Source organism: Mastigoproctus giganteus, chromosome 1, assembly GCF_048544385.1.
Source record: "Mastigoproctus giganteus isolate SK-2022 chromosome 1, ASM4854438v1, whole genome shotgun sequence".
NCBI lineage: Eukaryota > Metazoa > Arthropoda > Arachnida > Uropygi > Thelyphonidae > Mastigoproctus > Mastigoproctus giganteus.
In genome coordinates, this window is record NC_143575.1 from 46980728 (window position 1) to 46998096 (window position 17369).

Consider the following 17369-nt stretch of genomic DNA (forward strand, 5'->3'; position numbering starts at 1 on the left):
AGCAAACATACGCATTGAGGAGCTACTTCCAATTTGGTCTCTTGATTTTAACAAATTAGCTGGCATACAAAATGCACCAAGACCACCTTGGGATACAATATCACCAGTTTGTGATATCTACTTCCATAACTGGGGAAGATATTTCCTACCAGGAAACAGCTTTCCACAACTACATGCTGCCTGTCTAGAGAAATATCCACACTATACACAAATATATATGGATGGATTGAAAACTGATACAAAAGTAGGCCCGGCAGCAGTTTTCTCTGATACTACAATAACCCAACTTCTCCCAACAGAATGTAGCATATTTACAGCTGAACTGCAAGCTGTGAAGTTAGCAGTGGACCAATTATGGCACCAAAGATTACCCCATAGTCTGATCTTCATGGACTCCCTCAGTGTAATGCAAGCAATACAGTGCAACTCAAAGAATTTCTATCAGACTTTTAGACAAATTCAAGCATGAATGCAGCAAAAACGGCAACAGCATCATACCATCAACCACCAAAGTACCATTTACAGACTACAGATGTAGCATCAAAGTGAATAGCAAGGAACAGTGGCAAAAAATATGGAACAAACCTATAATAAACTTTTTCAAATTAAACCAGTTTTAAAACAGTGGAAAACAAATGAAAGACAGGTCTGCAAAGAAGTAACCCTTGGCAGGTTAAGGATAGGACACACACACACATCTTACTCATTCTTATCTGCTTAGAGCCGAAGAACCACCTCAGTGTAATCAGTGCCATGTACAACAAACAGTTAAGCATTTACTACTAGATTATCCAGCCTTTATAAACCAAAGAAAAGTAGCCTTTAAGTCTCAAACTAATATTCAATATGCTTTTGTTTTGGAAAACATTTTAAGTGAAGAAAGTAACATACAAGAAATATTTCACTACCTAGGATTAATAGGCTTGTATAATCAGATTTAAAAAAAAAAAAAAAAAAAAATGAATACAATTGAACTTCATCTCCTAATAAAGTCAGGCATTAATTTGAACTACTAATTGCAAGAGACCAGACTTGAAAAATGCAAAACTATGAGCGGTGCATTATGGCCACAGAAGACAATGTGCCAACAAACAACAACTCATGTTTTTTATAATGCCCTTGTTAGCTCTTCTGTTATTCTGTGTACTTTAATCTTTATTAGCACAGAAGTTCATTTCAACTTTTAGATGGGTAAATGCTTCTGATATGTCCCTTGTTCTTGTTACTTTTTTTTAGCTGCAGCATTTGATATTTCTTATCTGATGTTTCATTCTTTGGTTCTAAAGTTATGGAAGCTCCAGTAATTAGATCATCACCACCATGCAATTTGAGTAAATTGACCCCATCAGATTCCTCAACATTATTCATAACCCAGCCTGTTTTGCAATCTTCACTGTGTTTCTTAATATAACACTAGCTCTCCAAGTTCAAGGTACTTTTGGTTACAACCAGACATTTAGTTTTCCTCAAGTCCCATTCATATTTGATGTCTTAACTTTCTTTCATGCTGTTTCTACATTTAAATGTTTATATATATATATATATTAAATGTAATTATTTTAAAAAGTTACAGGTGCCTCCGTAGCCAGGTGGGTAGGAGCAGTGCTTAGAATCTTGGTATAATCAAGAAGCAGCAGTGTGCTTCTTGATTATACCAGTGTTCGAGCCCGTGACCACCAAATACAGAGGATGCGGAAAGGTTAGGGAATGACCACCGCATATTCCCGGAGCAATATGGCCTTAGTTGCTAATGCTCCTAAAACCCCAACAACAAACAAACAAATAAAACAAAAAGTTACAGTGGATGGAAAAAGGTTTTCTGTTGATAAAATAGTTTCAGTTAATGAAAGATTAATAAGTCAGGTATGACAGATGCATTTAAAAGTGCAAAGCAGCATTAAAGATTGCAAGAGTATATATAAATTTGTATTAATATAATATAATTAAATTAAATTAAGCTACGCTATTATATTGTATTAATATATTGAATAAAGTATGCATAAATGGATGTGAAAAGTACACAAAGTGTCAGTAACTAGAAGGAAGGGTGAGGATAGTAAAAAAGGAAGTGTAGTAGATATGTGAAAGATGAAAGAATGTTAATATTCTAAAAATTATGATGAATTAAGAAAATTATGGGCTGAATTACAAAGCCAATAGAAGGTGGGTGAACTGTAAAGTAAAATTAGTACAGTAAAATACAAATAAAAATAAAATAAAAAATGAAATACAAAGTGGTACAGCTGTCATTAGATATGGGGGAAAACATATTTAGATAAAGGTCGAATAGAGATAAGGCAAATGTGCAGAATCTGATGTCAGCTGAAGCAAATATTGATACATGATCAGGTATTTCATCAGGGGACTACACTGACCATGTATCAGGAACCTGCCAAAAAGCAACAAAAATGTAATTAGCACATTCTTATTATATGGACAAGGTAGTCCCAATGCAGTGTCATTTATTAAGGGAAAAATAAGGATCAAGTTAGAATAAAATATGGTTAAGTGTTTACAGAATGTAAAAAAGGTGTTTAATATAAATATGTAGGGTTTTGTGTCGGATTTAAAAGTTGTAATTTTGTGGAGATTGGAATTCAATAATTTGGAACAAGCACATGGTATAGGGTGAGGTATTAAATTGAGGATAGGGAAGGGAAAAAGGAGTATTTAAATAACTAAAGACGAAAAACAGTGATAGAAGTAAGATAGTAGGAACGTTCGTATCACCCTCGTATACACTAATAGTTTTATGAATGGGAAAGGGATAAAACCCCCGAGACTATTTCCCCCTTTGGGTAAAATTGGGAAACATCCCCCCTTTGCTGCTAGTTTTAAATGGGAACAGATCGTCCAACCAGTGGGCAGAACTAGGCCAGCTCTTCACTCCTCGTCAACAAGATTCACGGGTAAGCACCATAAAGTAAATTTCAACCTTGAATCTTAACATTTATTACATGCGACACATCTGGGGTCCCACCAAAAAGTGGGCTACCAAAACGTTCTTAATAAAGTAAAGTGCAGCCATTATCAACCCACTGCAGGATGGAAGCCTCCTCAACAATTCATGTTGAGGGAAATGGACCATAATCTGCCACGCTGGTCCAGTGTGGGTTGGCAGATCGACTGTATTCAGCAGTCAGGGGCTTGAACCCCGGTCTACTCAAAGAGCGTGTGCTACTGCACTCCCGCTCCTGCCCACTCGGCTACGGACCAAATGCTTGTATTGCAAGGAAAAGGCAGGCGTAAAAATATGTAAGCCAAAACATGCCGAGAAACGAACCTAAAACGAAGCCGAAAGTATAATAAGAAAGTGAACGATACCTGGAGTTTTCAAGTAATGCATAGCAGAAATAAGCTGGTGGAAAAAATATACGTAACTGAAGGAAAAAAGGCGAGGAAATGAAGCGCACAGTTCCTGATACATGGTCAGGTGTAGTCCCCTGATGAAATGCCTGATCATGTATCAATATTTGCTTTAGCCTGACATCAGATTCTGCACATTTGCCTTGTCTCTATTTGACCTTTATCTAAATATGTTTCCACCCATATCGGATGACAGCTGTATCACTTTTTATTTTATTTTTATTTGTTTGTATTTTACTGTACTAATTTTACTTTACAGTTCACCCACCTTCTATTGGCTTTGTAATTCAGCCCATAATTTTCTTAATTCATCATAACTTTTAGAATATTAACATTCTTTCACCTTTCACATATCTACTACACTTCCTTTTCTACTATCCTCACCCTTCTAGTTACTGGCACTTTTTGTACTTTTCACATCCATTTATGCATACTTTATTCAATATATTAATACAAACTTTTTTATATATATATATATATATATATACACACACACATACAAAAGTTGCCTTATACCCTTTGGTTGAGCCGGTCAGCTGTTCTAGTGAACAACATAAATTTAAAGATCAGGAGAGATAATGCAGTTACTCCTTGATCCAGCATGGGCTGGAACATTGAATTTTTTTTTTTTTTTTTTTTTGGGGATGAAAAAGAAAGGTGACTCCACAAGGTTTATTACATGAGCTGGAGCATTATCAAGAATAAGCAAGGCATTGTGTTTCAAATTATTTTCTTTACAGTACTTTTCTGCAGGAGACAGAAATGCAGGTGAAATCACTGCCTAAAAATATCAGCCATGCTTTATTTGTTTGATTTCGAAATCACAGGAAAGTGGTTTTATTGTGGTCTTTCATTGCTCTGGTAGTTTTAGTGCTATAAACATTAGTTTATGAAAGGTTTCAGGTGATAAGTCCATGAAACAAAAGGCTAAAGCAACCTTACTATATAACACTTAATACTTACTAAATGACACTTTAATACCGTGCACATTCTTTTCTCCTTTTTACATAATTTTCTAGCTAGCAATCTCTTCCACAAGAGATCATTTTCATCAACATTAAAAAAATTACCAAGGACATTAAAAAAATTATCTGTTCCTAATTACAATATATATAGTGCCTACACAATATGTAGGCACTATATATTGTGTTCTTTTCTGAAATTTCTGGATAATTTTGAGGAACTTCATAAAATTTAATGTTGTTGTAATCTAGTACACTACTTAAATCTCATAAACAACTTGCACATACAATAAAATGGGAGAATTGGAACTTAGTATTATAGTGACAAATTGTGCAAGGAAGCAAGCTTATAAGAAAAAAATTAATAATAAATAAAATAAATTAATAACACATCATCTATATATGTAACAATTTGTCTAATTCTTCCTTAAATTTCATCAAGTCAACCCCCTTCCAACACCAGATTGAAGAAGTCTTGTCCAGCAATCATTATTCTCATTGAAAGCAAATTTTCACACATCTGTATACTGCAATCTTCCTTTTTAACTTGGTGTGTGTGTGTGTGTGTGTGTGTGTGTGTGTGTGTGTGTGTGTGTGTGTGTGTGTGTGTGTGTGTTGGTTGTCAAAAGAAAGAGTGAGGATCAGCATTTAGTTTACTCAGTCCATTTAAAGCCTTAAACACATTGATAAGGTCTCATCACAGGTTCTTAGTTTCCCGAGTATGCTATTTACAAAACTGAAATCTTTCAGCACAAAATTAGATTTTTGCCCTCTCTGAGAGCTTTTGTGTGCAGCTGTTAATAACCTTAAATGCTGAAGTGGAAATTATAATAGAGGGAAAATCCATTAGTAATTGAAGACCACAGGAAAAACTTTTAAATAAGTGGTATATAAGGGTTGCCAAAAGCAATAAAGTAAAAAAACTTAATTTTTCTATATATGTTTGTTATTTGGTTTTTAGGAGCATTAGCAGCTAAGGCCATATTGCTACGGGGATATGTGGTGGTCATTCCCTGACCTTTCCGCATCCTCCATATTTGGTGGTCACGGGCTCGAACCCCATCTAATCAAGAAGCGTGTGCTATGCACTGCTGCTACTGCCCATCTGGTGACTAATTTTTCTATACAGTAACACCAGGAGTGTTGTAAATAAATTAAATGAATTTGAGCTTTTGATCAGGTCATTTAAAGCTGATGTGGTTTGGCTTACTGAAATATGGAACCACTCATAGATATAAGATGAATTTCATTTTGAATATTGTTTGTTAAGGGGAAGGATTGGGTGGTGAGGGGTGGGGTGATGCTTCTGATCAAAAACTGGTTGAAAGTAACAAGAATCTTCCCTGGTTCAGATTATGGCAATGTGAATGTTGAAATAATGTGGTGTTGAAATGACCTTTCAGTAAAGGGTTGATAGTAGGGATATGTTCTAGACCAAATGACTCTGAGGAGTATGGTAAACATTTTTCTATTATTGGGCATCCCAGTGAGATGCCCTTTTTTATAGATTCTTCCATGGGTACTGTTCTTCTGAATTGAATTCTACAAACACCCCCCCCCCCCTCCAAACTAGTCTGAACATGTGCTGCAACCAGTCAGCATCCTTTTACTGTCCAATTTCAAACTCACAGAACCAACTTTTCTTCTTCCTCATTTATTCCTTCAACTTCAAGCAGTATGGCATTAAGGGCCAGTTGCAACAATGGATAAAAGGATGGTTGAGTGGGAGAAAACAGAGAGTGAGTTATCGATGGACACTGCTCTTCATGGACTGATGTTATTAGTGGAGTCCCCCCCCAAGTTCGGTATTGTGCCTGTTGTTGTTTTCAGTATTTATCAATGATATTGATCAAAGGTATATCAGGGTTAATGTCTAAGTTTGCAGACGGTACGAAGGTTGGCAGGGTTGTTAATGACAGTAATGATAGTATGCTACTGCAACAGGATCTGGAAAAGTTGAGCAGATGGGATGAGAGGTGGCAACTGAAATTTAACATTGACAAAAGTAAAGTACTGCATATGGGTAGCAGTAACCCCAGAGTAATGTATCAATTGGGTGGTACTACACTCAGAGTAGTGGAGAATGAAAAGGACCTGGGGGTAATTGTGCAGTCAGATATGAAGTTTTCTGAGCAGTGCAAAGGGTTGCTCTTAGCAAGAAACAAAGGGTTTCTCTTTGGAACAAAGGGTTGCTCTTAGCAAGAAAGGCTTAAGTTCTGCAAAGTGCAGCTTCTGGAGACTAGGCACCTGCGAGGTGATCTAATTGAGGTGTATAAGAGATTCTTCCTCTTGCTCAGATTACTCACCTGAGGGGGCATAAATTCAAATCGAGGAAAGACAATTGTAGAATAGATGTGTGGAAATTTGCCTTTAGCCAGCGGATAGTTGATAGTTGGAACAAACTTCCATCTGTTGTAGTGGAGGTCAGCAACTTAAATAAGTTCAAGGCAGAACTAGACAAACATTTGTAGTGAATGGTTGGGTGAAATGAGAAGGGTGTTTTTTTTTTTTTTTTTTTGGCTGATGCTATATAAGCTTGCTTTCTTGCATCATATGCCCTGCTAATGCTAACTGCATATGGAAACCAACTGAAGGGAAATAGCTAAACTGTGTTGCTTTGTATAATAGGTCAGGAGTTCCTTCTGACTATAGATAGTGACATAATCACCAACTGCAGAGAGTGGGGATTATCAAAATACTTAAACCTGAATTTAAACATGAAACAAAATAAATAATTAGATAAAATCTTATCAGATAACATTAGTGTGCATTAAAATCAATGTTTGATTTTCTAATATGTTCATGCTTGTTGGGAATTTAATTCTTCTTTGATATTTTAATACCTTGAACTATTACTAAACATTTTTTATTGATATGTTTTAATCTTACACTATGGATTTTTACTCCTATTTCAGGGCTTTAATTCATCGGTGAAACCAATAAAGTTGACAGGAAAACCCGAGTCTCAGTTTGGTCTTTCCCTAGCAGGAATAGGAGATATTAATAAAGATGGATATCCAGGTCAGTGTTTTTGGATTGTGAATTATGGGATGTTGGAAGTACAGAAAAAGAAAAAACAACAATTTATTTCATATATCTTACTATGTGACTTTTAAGAAAAGGCACTGGATATACACACATACTTTTTTTTTTTGTTTTAATTTAAACCAGGGCCATAGACTTCATTCATCCTCTTCTGCTTTCCATTGTAACTCATTTGTTTTTAATAGGTTGGCAGTCCAATTTAACACTTTAATGATCTGCTCTTACTGGCTTATTCAGTGGGTTATGAAAATTAATGTTTAGAACATGCTCTCTTTGCTATAATGATTAGAATTAGCAGTGGCAAATGATACAAGAAAGTAAGCTTATACAGCATTAGCAAAAAAAAACAAAAAAAAAAAAACTAACAATGCTTCCTGTTTCATCTAACCATTCCCGTCAGCGGTTTGCCTACTACTTGAATTTATTTAAGCTGTCAACTTCGACAACAACGGACAGAAGTTTGTACCAATAATCAACCACCTGCTGGCTAAAGGCAATTTTTTGTGCCATATATTATAGAGTGCTCTTACTCAGCGAATAAATTATATTTATTTCAGTGTCTTTTCTTCCTGTTTTACTCAAGTGATTCTTTATTTAAAAGCTTTCAAGTAAGAATCCAAAAAAGGAAATTCACCTTTCTTTCCTTATACATATATATTTATTTAATCTGTACTAACCCAATTAACTTCCTCAACCACTTGGTCACTGATGGCACAGCTCCTGCCTCGACGTGGCGGGGCTGGTAACCTGGGAGAAGAAAGTTACTCTCCCAGAGCCAAAAGGAGCAAAGATGAACTTAAATAATTTTCCTCCTTTAGAGCCATCGTGCTCAAGGTCAGAAATGTCCAAATGACACAAACCAACCTAAAAGACTTTGAAGAGAAGTAGAGTGTCATAACCTCCCTAACTTTCTGGATACACTCTCTGTCTACTCAGCCTGTGGGCAAGCTATCACCATTTATGATCCAAAAATATTTAGAATCTACTGCAGGATCACCAAAAATGGTGAAGAGACTACAATCAGGAGACCTCCTGGTTGAAACAGCCACCACCAAACATTCTGAATGACTATTAAAGACAAAACGTTTGGTGGGTTGCCAGTATCTGTTACTCCCCACAATATTTTAAATTCATCGAAAGGCATCATCACAGAGTGAGACCTGCTTTCAGTGTCTGAGGAGGAATTAATCCATGAACTTAATAATCAGAAGGTAATCAGTGCAAATAATGATTAAAAAAGATTCTCGATCCATCATTTTAACCTTCAGCACTCCTGATTTGCCATCTACTGTAAAAGCTGGCTATTTAAACTGCTGGATTTGGCCGTACATCCTGAATCCTCTTCGCTGTTTTAAATGCCAGAAATATGGCCATTCTCAGCAGGCATGCAGAGGTGATGCCATCTGTTCTATATGTGGCTCTAAGGACCATACACAAGAAGATTGTTCAGCCTCAACCCCCGTGTGTCCCAACTGCAAAGGAAGTCATCCTATTTTTTCTAAATCATGCGATATGTGGAAAACTGGAAAGAAAATTCAGAGATACAAAATAGAACAAAGTAACATATCCTGAAGCATGCAGACAAATTATGTCAACCGTGCCCAGTCAGTCTTATGCTTCTCGCACCCGAAGCTGTATTTCAACTGCATCTCAACAGACGTGTCAATACTGCCAAACACTTCTTTGGCAAATTGGGTTAAAGAAACCTTATCAGCCTCCAGAAAAGATACTCCTAAACCTAAAACCAGTGAAGCCACAAACACCCCAATTAGTATCCCAACTGATACTCCAACAGTCTCGCAGGACACTGAAAAAAGGAAAACTACTAAAGATTGTAAGAAAGCCGATCCTCAAACATGCAGTATGGAAGTGGATGTATACCCAGATTATGAGGAACCCATCCTAGAATTGCATGCCAATGACACTATGGATACTGGTCGCCCCACATTCCCGAAAAAAAGATAGGAAAAAATGTCCCGCATCCAAAAAACAGCCAGATGAATCATCCTCAAATAAACCTAAATAATGCATAACATCATACAGTGGAATTGCAGAGGACTAAGCAGCCATTCTGATGACTTAAGAGATTTAATAGCTCAATTCAACCCCATAGCCTACAGGAAACATTCTTGTCACCCCAAGTTTCTCCAAAATTCTCCAATTATATGATGTATAGACAAGATAGAAACTCAGTCTCCTGCACGTGGAGGAGTAGTCATTCTGGTTAATTAAAAGTTGTTTCAATAATATAAAAATAACTTTCCCTCTGTGATTCTCCACATTAATTCCCAGCACTCAATATTTCTGTTTTAAAGTGTTTCCATTATTTGAAGAGGCATTTGAAATTATCCACTTCATGTATCAACATCATTTTATGCGTTACAGGTGACCCCCGCTTAATGCTGATAATTCGTTCCAGAAAAACAGAGCGCTAAGTGAGCTCCGCATTCCCATAAGGTAACATGTATTTGTAAGTTGCGGTCGGTGCCATAGGATATTTCCTAATCAATAATAAACGGTAGTGAAAAGATGTACAAATGTCGGTCAAAATATTTAATATTCAAGTATTTGTACATATAAAATATTCTGCATTACATACATATATAATTATGTGGTAACTATTTATGTATCAAAATTAAACTTAAAATTCCAATTAAAATCATGAATTTAATTGATTTAATTTAATTGATGAATTTAATCACGAAAAATGTGTCGATTTTGGGTTGAACTTTGGCCCTCTTCTAAATAAACTAAAAGGGGTATTAATTTTAAATCCCCCGCAGCGTTACCATCCAACAATAAAGTCACCCGATCCTTCGCCACTTTGAAACCTGGCATGTTTTTTGCTTCTTTCAATATGAAACTTCTTTTAGGCATTCGTTTCCACAAAAGTCCTGCTTCATCTATGTTATAAACTTGTTGAGAAGTATAACACGCAATACCCCTCTTCAATAATTTTAACAATTTCTTTTTTTGAAAGTTTTGGCTCCTTGATCTGCACTTGCGGCTTCTCCCTAGATTTTGAATTACGGAGGCACCATGCATTACTGCAAGTATAAACCTTACTTACAATATGAGATAACAATCTAATTTTTTTTAACATCAATATCACTGCAAAATACTTAGTAATATCCATTTAAAACTTTGCAAAACCAAAACTCTCAATAACAATTTGATTATCTCTCTCTCTCTAAAACACCAGTCACTCTGTAGTGAGTGCTACAACTTCATAAATACATATACTGGTGTGAAAAACTTAAGCACCAACACTATTTCTAAAGGTTACAACCAAAAAATCAAATGAAACAGCCTGTGGCGATTTGCATAACTGTGGCCATTCAGTAGAAAGCTGGTGCACATGCAAAAATTTGAATCGTGATGAGAGGGCTCACATAAACAGATAAAATCAGCAGTTATTTGCAAATTACTGAATGGTGAGCACGATTGTTACAGATGTAACAATCGTGCTCAATCGTGAGCACAGTGCTACAGACAATGAAATGGCCAGTAGACAACACTGGATGATTTTACCCAGAGTCGAATAATTGGGAAGCTCATGGAAGGTCGAAGTGCTAGGAGTGTGGCTGCAGAGTTCAGTAACCATAACATCGTCTCACGTGCGTGGTCGGCTACGAAAAACAACGCTCAACGATGACCACTATATACTACTACAGGCCAAGAGGGACCGGCACTAGACAGCAGAATCTCTTGCAAACTAGCTGCACGGGATGCAGGATATCGTGGTTTACTCTGGCCAGGCAACTACAAAGGTGGACTGTTTGCCTGACAGCCAGTACGCTGTGTCCCTTTAACACCTGCCCATCGAGATACTGTTGGTGCATTGAACACAAGGACTGGACAGCAGTGCAATGGGGTAAGGTACTCTTTACTGATGAGTGTAGATTCAGTCTCAGAAGTGAATCTGGACGTCAGCTAATCTGGCGAAAGGTTGGCACATGGTATCACCCTGCAGATATCACTGAAAGGGATCGATATGGCGGTCGAGGTGTTCTCGTCTGGGGAGGCGTTATCTTGGATGGACGTACACAACTCCAGATACCGGAAGGTGGTACTGTAACCGGTGCATGCTACTGTACTGAGGTAATCCTTCCCCACGTGCGTCTGTTCCGAGGTGCCATTGGAACAGATGCACATACAAAAATACTGATTTTTCGGCACTAATTTAAAAAAATAATTATCCATGATTTATTCACATAAAGGTTATAAAATCGACAACAATAAAGCATTAATACTGCTGAATTTGAAAATGAGGGATTGTTATACACAGTACAAATGCAACAGAAACCTGAAAAAGTCAGAAACTAATATATAAAATCTTACAAATATATTTCTCTTAGTAAGTATAGTGTGTGTGTGTGTGTGTGTGTGTGTGTGTGTGTGTGTGTGTGTGTGTGTGGAAGTAAAGCACTTATGGAATAACGAAAACATCATTACAGAAATATTTCCATTAATGGCAGTAGGCCTGGTAGTGCAGTTAAGGAATATGGTGAACAATGGTACGGCAGGTGTGTAAGGGTTAAAATTAAAAGCTTCTGAACATTAGTTTAATTCCTTTATTACACCGCTACTTGAGGATGCAACACCTAGTGTATTTTGGGAAAGGGTGTTGGTATAGAGTAGTTCAAAGGTATTATGAACAAGTGATCTTGAGGTGAAAGATGAAAGCGTTTCATTGTGTGGGAAAAATATTCTGTTTTTCACACCAAAGGAAGAAGAGCGAGTTTAAAGAGTAATACCGTGATTGGGTCAGGTTTAAATTAGATAGGGGGAAATATGTAAATGCGTACAAACCCCTCTGGGGTTTGCACATAAGCTTACATATGAAAAAAGTAGTACAGGGGGCGATTGTAACTTGCAATCAATTCAATAAATAAATAAATGAGAAGGAAATAAATAAGGTGCTTGCACCAAAAGAGGGGTTTGTGGTTATTTTTTGGAGGGGTTGCAGACTTCCAGTGATAGTTCTGGGTTCAGTTCGGGTCCACTTCTGGGAGTGTCCAGCTATATAATGAAGGGTTCCACCAGGCATGTTCTTGTGCTAGAAGTTAATCTGGAAGTTGAATAACAAGTGAGTCAGATAGTTCCCTGGCTTCTACTATTGCTGTGGTAATTTCCTTCACTGTTAACAGAGAACTGCTCTCGAAATCCCGAAATAAGACAGTACTGGAAGAGCTATACAGCAGAGATGCAGAGTTCAACTGGAGAGAGAGAGAGAGAGAGAGAGAGAGAGAGAGAGAGAGAGAGAGAGAGAGAGAGATCACCTCACTCTGTGGAAGGAACCCGCACAAAGGAATCCCACTGTGAAAAGGAAGGAAGATAAGTCCTCTGAACTATGTTGTTTTGGAAATGATACTTAGATAAAGTGGGAGATTATTTTAGCGTTTAGCGTAAGGTTTAAGTTGAAGAAACACAAGAAATAAGGAAATGTTTAGTATTGAGTTGGTTTATTGGTTGAAGTTGTAAAGAAAATTCATATTGCTGAATTATGAGAGATTACATGGAATTGTTAGCATTATGTTAGGAATTATGGATTGCTGTTGTGTAGAGAATTGATATTGGTGACTAAGAGAAATATGAGGAAGTGATTAAGATTGAATTAGTTTAGTGTTTGAAGCTGTAGAGCGAGTTGAGATTGTTAATCGAGAGAAATTTTATGGAAATGATAGCATCTATTAACAGATTAAATGAGAAAAGAAATTGAATTAAATGAATAGATGAGATATAAATGAACACCAGTTATGTATTGTAAGTATGATATAAATGACTTTTGTGTTTTATACAGTGAAACTTCCCTTTAACGGAAAGTCATGGGGAACGAAAATGCGTCCGTTAGAGAGAAGTGTCCGTTAACAAGAAGTCTGAGGGAGAAAAAAAAAAAGAAAGAAAGAAAAATCGTTAAACGTTTAATGTAAAATTAAATTAAAATATATACAGATTTTGAACAATATTTTTGTAAATAATATACAATTACATACACAAGAGATAAAGAAAAATCGTTAAACGTTTAATGTAAAATTAAATTAAATTATATACAGATTTTGCTCAATATTTTTGTAAATAATATACATACAATTGTGCTATGCATATTATGACTTTATCTTAAGAAAAATACATACAGTAATCACTTATTTTCTTCTGCACCTTCTTCCGGCTGATAATTTTGTTTTCAACATTTGTTTGGAGTGAAGAAACCATCGAAAGTCCTTCAGAATCTTCTTCAGCGGTGAAAAACATTTTTAAATGATTGATTTGTATGAGCGCTTCTTCTATTTTCATCGGTGGTTCATCGTTAATATGTTCTTCGACAGAATGACCTCCTTCCATTTCTTCATCCTCACGAGGAAATTCTTGAAAAATATCGATGATAATGTTGATATCTATAGCACCATCTTCTGTAGTGAGGTTCGAGTCTATATCTTTGTAGCTGGGTCACTTGTAGCTGAAGTATCGTATATTATCAATAGATGTTGAAGTTCTTGTTCTTCTTGGTGCTCCACATTGCTGTTCACAACTTCAATTTTTGCGTTTGAGAAGCCGGACTTTACAAAACAGTTCACAACAGTTTGTTTTCTAATTGCGTTTACTGAAGAGGAAATCCATTGAATCGCATCTAGGATACTGATTTTCTTTGCAAGGTCACTCGCACATTTTACATCGTTCATGTTTGCAATGAGATGTCTTAAAACACGTTTTCTGTAGTGAAGTTTAAAATTTTTTATTATCCCTTGATCCAAGGGCTGACACTCTGCAGGTGTGTTTGGTGGCAGAAAAACGATTTGAATGTTGGACAATTCAGTGTGCGGGTGAGATGCAGCATTATCCATGAAAAGAATTTTTCTGTTTTGACGAATCATGTTTTGGTTAAAGTGACTTATCCATTCGCTCATGATATCTCGTGTCATCCACGCTCTTTTATTAGACTTCCAGTCAACATTCAAAAGATTGAACTTTAAGCCCTTGAAACAATGAGGATTTTGTGGTTTTCCTATAACAAGAGGTTGTTCAAAGTCTCCCAGCATATTTGTACACAATAGTACAGTCAAGCGTTCCTTAGAAATTTTTCCGCCCTAGCACTTTTCGTTTTTTAGACTCATTGTTTTTTCAGGAAGAGCTTTAAAAAACAACCCTGTTTCGTCACAGTTGTAAATATCCTTAGCTTCAAAATCACGACATAAATCTTCCAATTTGACAGTCCACTCTGTTACAACCCCAGTATCAACAGATCCACCTTCACCACTTACAGTTTTCCAAGAAATTTTATGCCGAGTTTTGAACTTGTCTGGCCATCCCACAGAAGCTTTGAACTCATTTACTCCCGTAGATTTCGCAACCTCCAAAGCCTTTTCCCTAATAATAGGCCCATTAATGGGAATTTTTTTAGCACGTTCGCAACAAAACCACTCATACGTAACATTGTCAATTTGAAGTCCAACAGTTTTCGAGAATGATTTTTGAATCTGATCATTTCCGTGTTGCCAAAATTGTTTGAGCAGTTTATTTTTTTTCTTTAGGATGTTGCTTACCTGCGTCTTCCCGATTTTGAATTTTGCAGCGAGATTGTGAACACTGTTTTTTTGCCGATCATACGCATTAATGAGTTCGACTTTATCTTTTAAAGTTAAATGTTTACGAGAAGACATTGTGCACTTCACACGACACTGAACAAAACTGAAACTGAAAAGACGAAAGGCCGACAAAATTTCCCCCCCCCCCTGCACACACCGAATTCATCAGAAGTTTTACATGTGCCTTAAAATTCTTGAAAAAGGGTTTAGAACCGCGACGTAAACCTTGATAAAATTCAGAGAATCGGAAATAGAAAATAAGCACACGATTGAGGCAATATGTGGAAGAAAAGTTCCTAGAAAAAGGGCCATGAGCTCTCCCGCAGTCCGTTGTGGGGAGATCAAATTAAGTGCTAATCTAAACGAAACAGTGCAGATTGCTGCCTGTCCACGTCCGTTACAGAGAATGTCTGCTAGACAGAAGCTGCAAACACATGCAAACACGTTTAAACGGCGCCTCCGTAGCCAGGTGGGAAGGAGCAGCAGTGCGTAGCACACGCTTCTTGATTAGACCGGGGTTCGAGCCCGTCATCACCAAATATGGAGAATGCGGAAAGGTCATGGAATGACCACCGTATATCCCGGAGCAATATGGCCTTAGTTGCTAATGCTCCTAAAAACCAAATAACTAACAAACAATAACACGTTTAAACCAATAGAGGTGAGTTGGGGAATTTGAAAATGTCCGTTGTAGAGAGATGTCCGTTAACGAGAGGTGTCTGTTAGGAGAAGTTTCACTGTATTTATGTTATTGCTCTTGAGAAACTGACAGCACACACACACACACACACACACACACACACACACACAGCCATACATATATATACTTGTATGGGGGGAAGGGATATCCTTCAGCTCCTGGAAATTCTCATTTTTTAACACAGTCAGATAGCTTGTGGGGCTTCGTGCTTGAGGGGAGCTGCTGTACGAAAATCATAACAGTGGCCACTGACGGCGATACTAAGGTACAGAGAAATAAAAAAATTAATAAATAAATATATCTCCCCCCCCCCCCACAACTTAGATTTGGTTTTCTCACCAAGCTTAACCGTCAGTCCCTTTCTTTTGTTAATATGGATATAGTGCCATAAAAAGTCAAAAAAGAAAATAATTTTTATTTTTGATAAAAAGGAAATAAGATTTTTTGAAGATGAGGGAATAAGGGGGGGGGGTTAAACTGCAACTTGTCTATGACTATCTCGGTACAAAGCACCAACCAGCACAGAATCCAAAAGTTTTCTCCCGCTAATTAAATATGTACCAAAATTAGATCCAGTTTAAACGATAACACTATTGAGTTTCTTAAGAGCTCACTTTATTCGGACAGGTAGTTTGGATGCTTATTTTTTTGTTTTTAGAATAACTATATGTTTAATAATTTTTGCTAGAATATTTATTATTGTAATAAAAATTTGATTTAAAATATGAATTCAAGTAATTACTTGTTTTTTCCTTGCTTTATTGCATCTACCGTATTTCGCCATGTATAAGACGCACCTTAATTTTCGGGCCCGAAATTTGAAAAAAAAATGTATTTTACATAAAGTTATTGAACTCAAGTTTTATTCATCATAAAATTCATACAATTCATCACTATCGAAACTCCCATCTATTAGCTTGTTCTCATCTGTGTCTGATGACGAATCACTGTCTTCATATATTGCCTCGTCCTCAATTCCATCTATGGCATTTGAAATGCCACACTTCTTAAATGACTTGACAACGATCTCAATCTTGATATTATCCCAAGATCTTTTCACCCAGGTACAAACTTCTCCTATAGTTGGTTTCTTCACTCTTCCTGCTGGTGTCCAATTGGCCCCAGAAGACTTCATCCATTGGTTCCATTCGTCTCTCATGTCAGCTTTGAAGGGTTTGTTAATGCTGACATCAAGTGGTTGGATGGGATGTCAAGGTATGACGGCAAGTTTTGTTTTTTGCTCTGCAGCAATCTTCTTTGTATTTTTTTGTTATGTGTGCCCTGAACTGATCAAGCACCAATAGGGCAGGTTTGCGTAAGAGCCCATGTGGTCTCCTGCTCCAAACTTTCTCAAACCAGATCTTCATCCCATCCTGATCCATCCAACCCTTGTCATGAACGTGGACAATCACTCCTCGAGGAATGTCTTCTTTTGGCATTGTTTTGCGTTTGAAAATCAGCATAGGAGGCAGCTTGGTTCCGTCAGCACAACAAGCTAGAACAACTGTATAATGGCTCTTTTCATGTCCACTTCACAGTTACAGTTTTCACCCCCTTCTTATCAAAAGTTCTGTTACTTGGGACATCAAATTGAAGGGGACTTTGTCCATATTTGCAATCTGTCCCAACTCAAACTGATGTGTCTTCCGACATTGAATGACAAAAGGATGAAATTCGGGGACCTTCTGCTCATAGCTTTCAGGCATCTTT

The 17369-nt window shown here is 36.9% G+C and overlaps 1 protein-coding gene across 1 annotated transcript in view; it reads left to right on the plus strand.

Annotated features, from left to right (window-relative positions):
* The window catches only part of LOC150090765 (integrin alpha-PS1-like), a 373692-nt gene that overhangs the window by 100640 nt on the left and 255683 nt on the right, over positions 1–17369 (plus strand). Inside the window, exon 8 of the mRNA XM_090379991.1 lies at positions 7244–7349. Within this exon, the coding sequence (XP_090236117.1) occupies positions 7244–7349 (106 nt within the window). The remainder of the gene's footprint in view (positions 1–7243; positions 7350–17369) is intronic.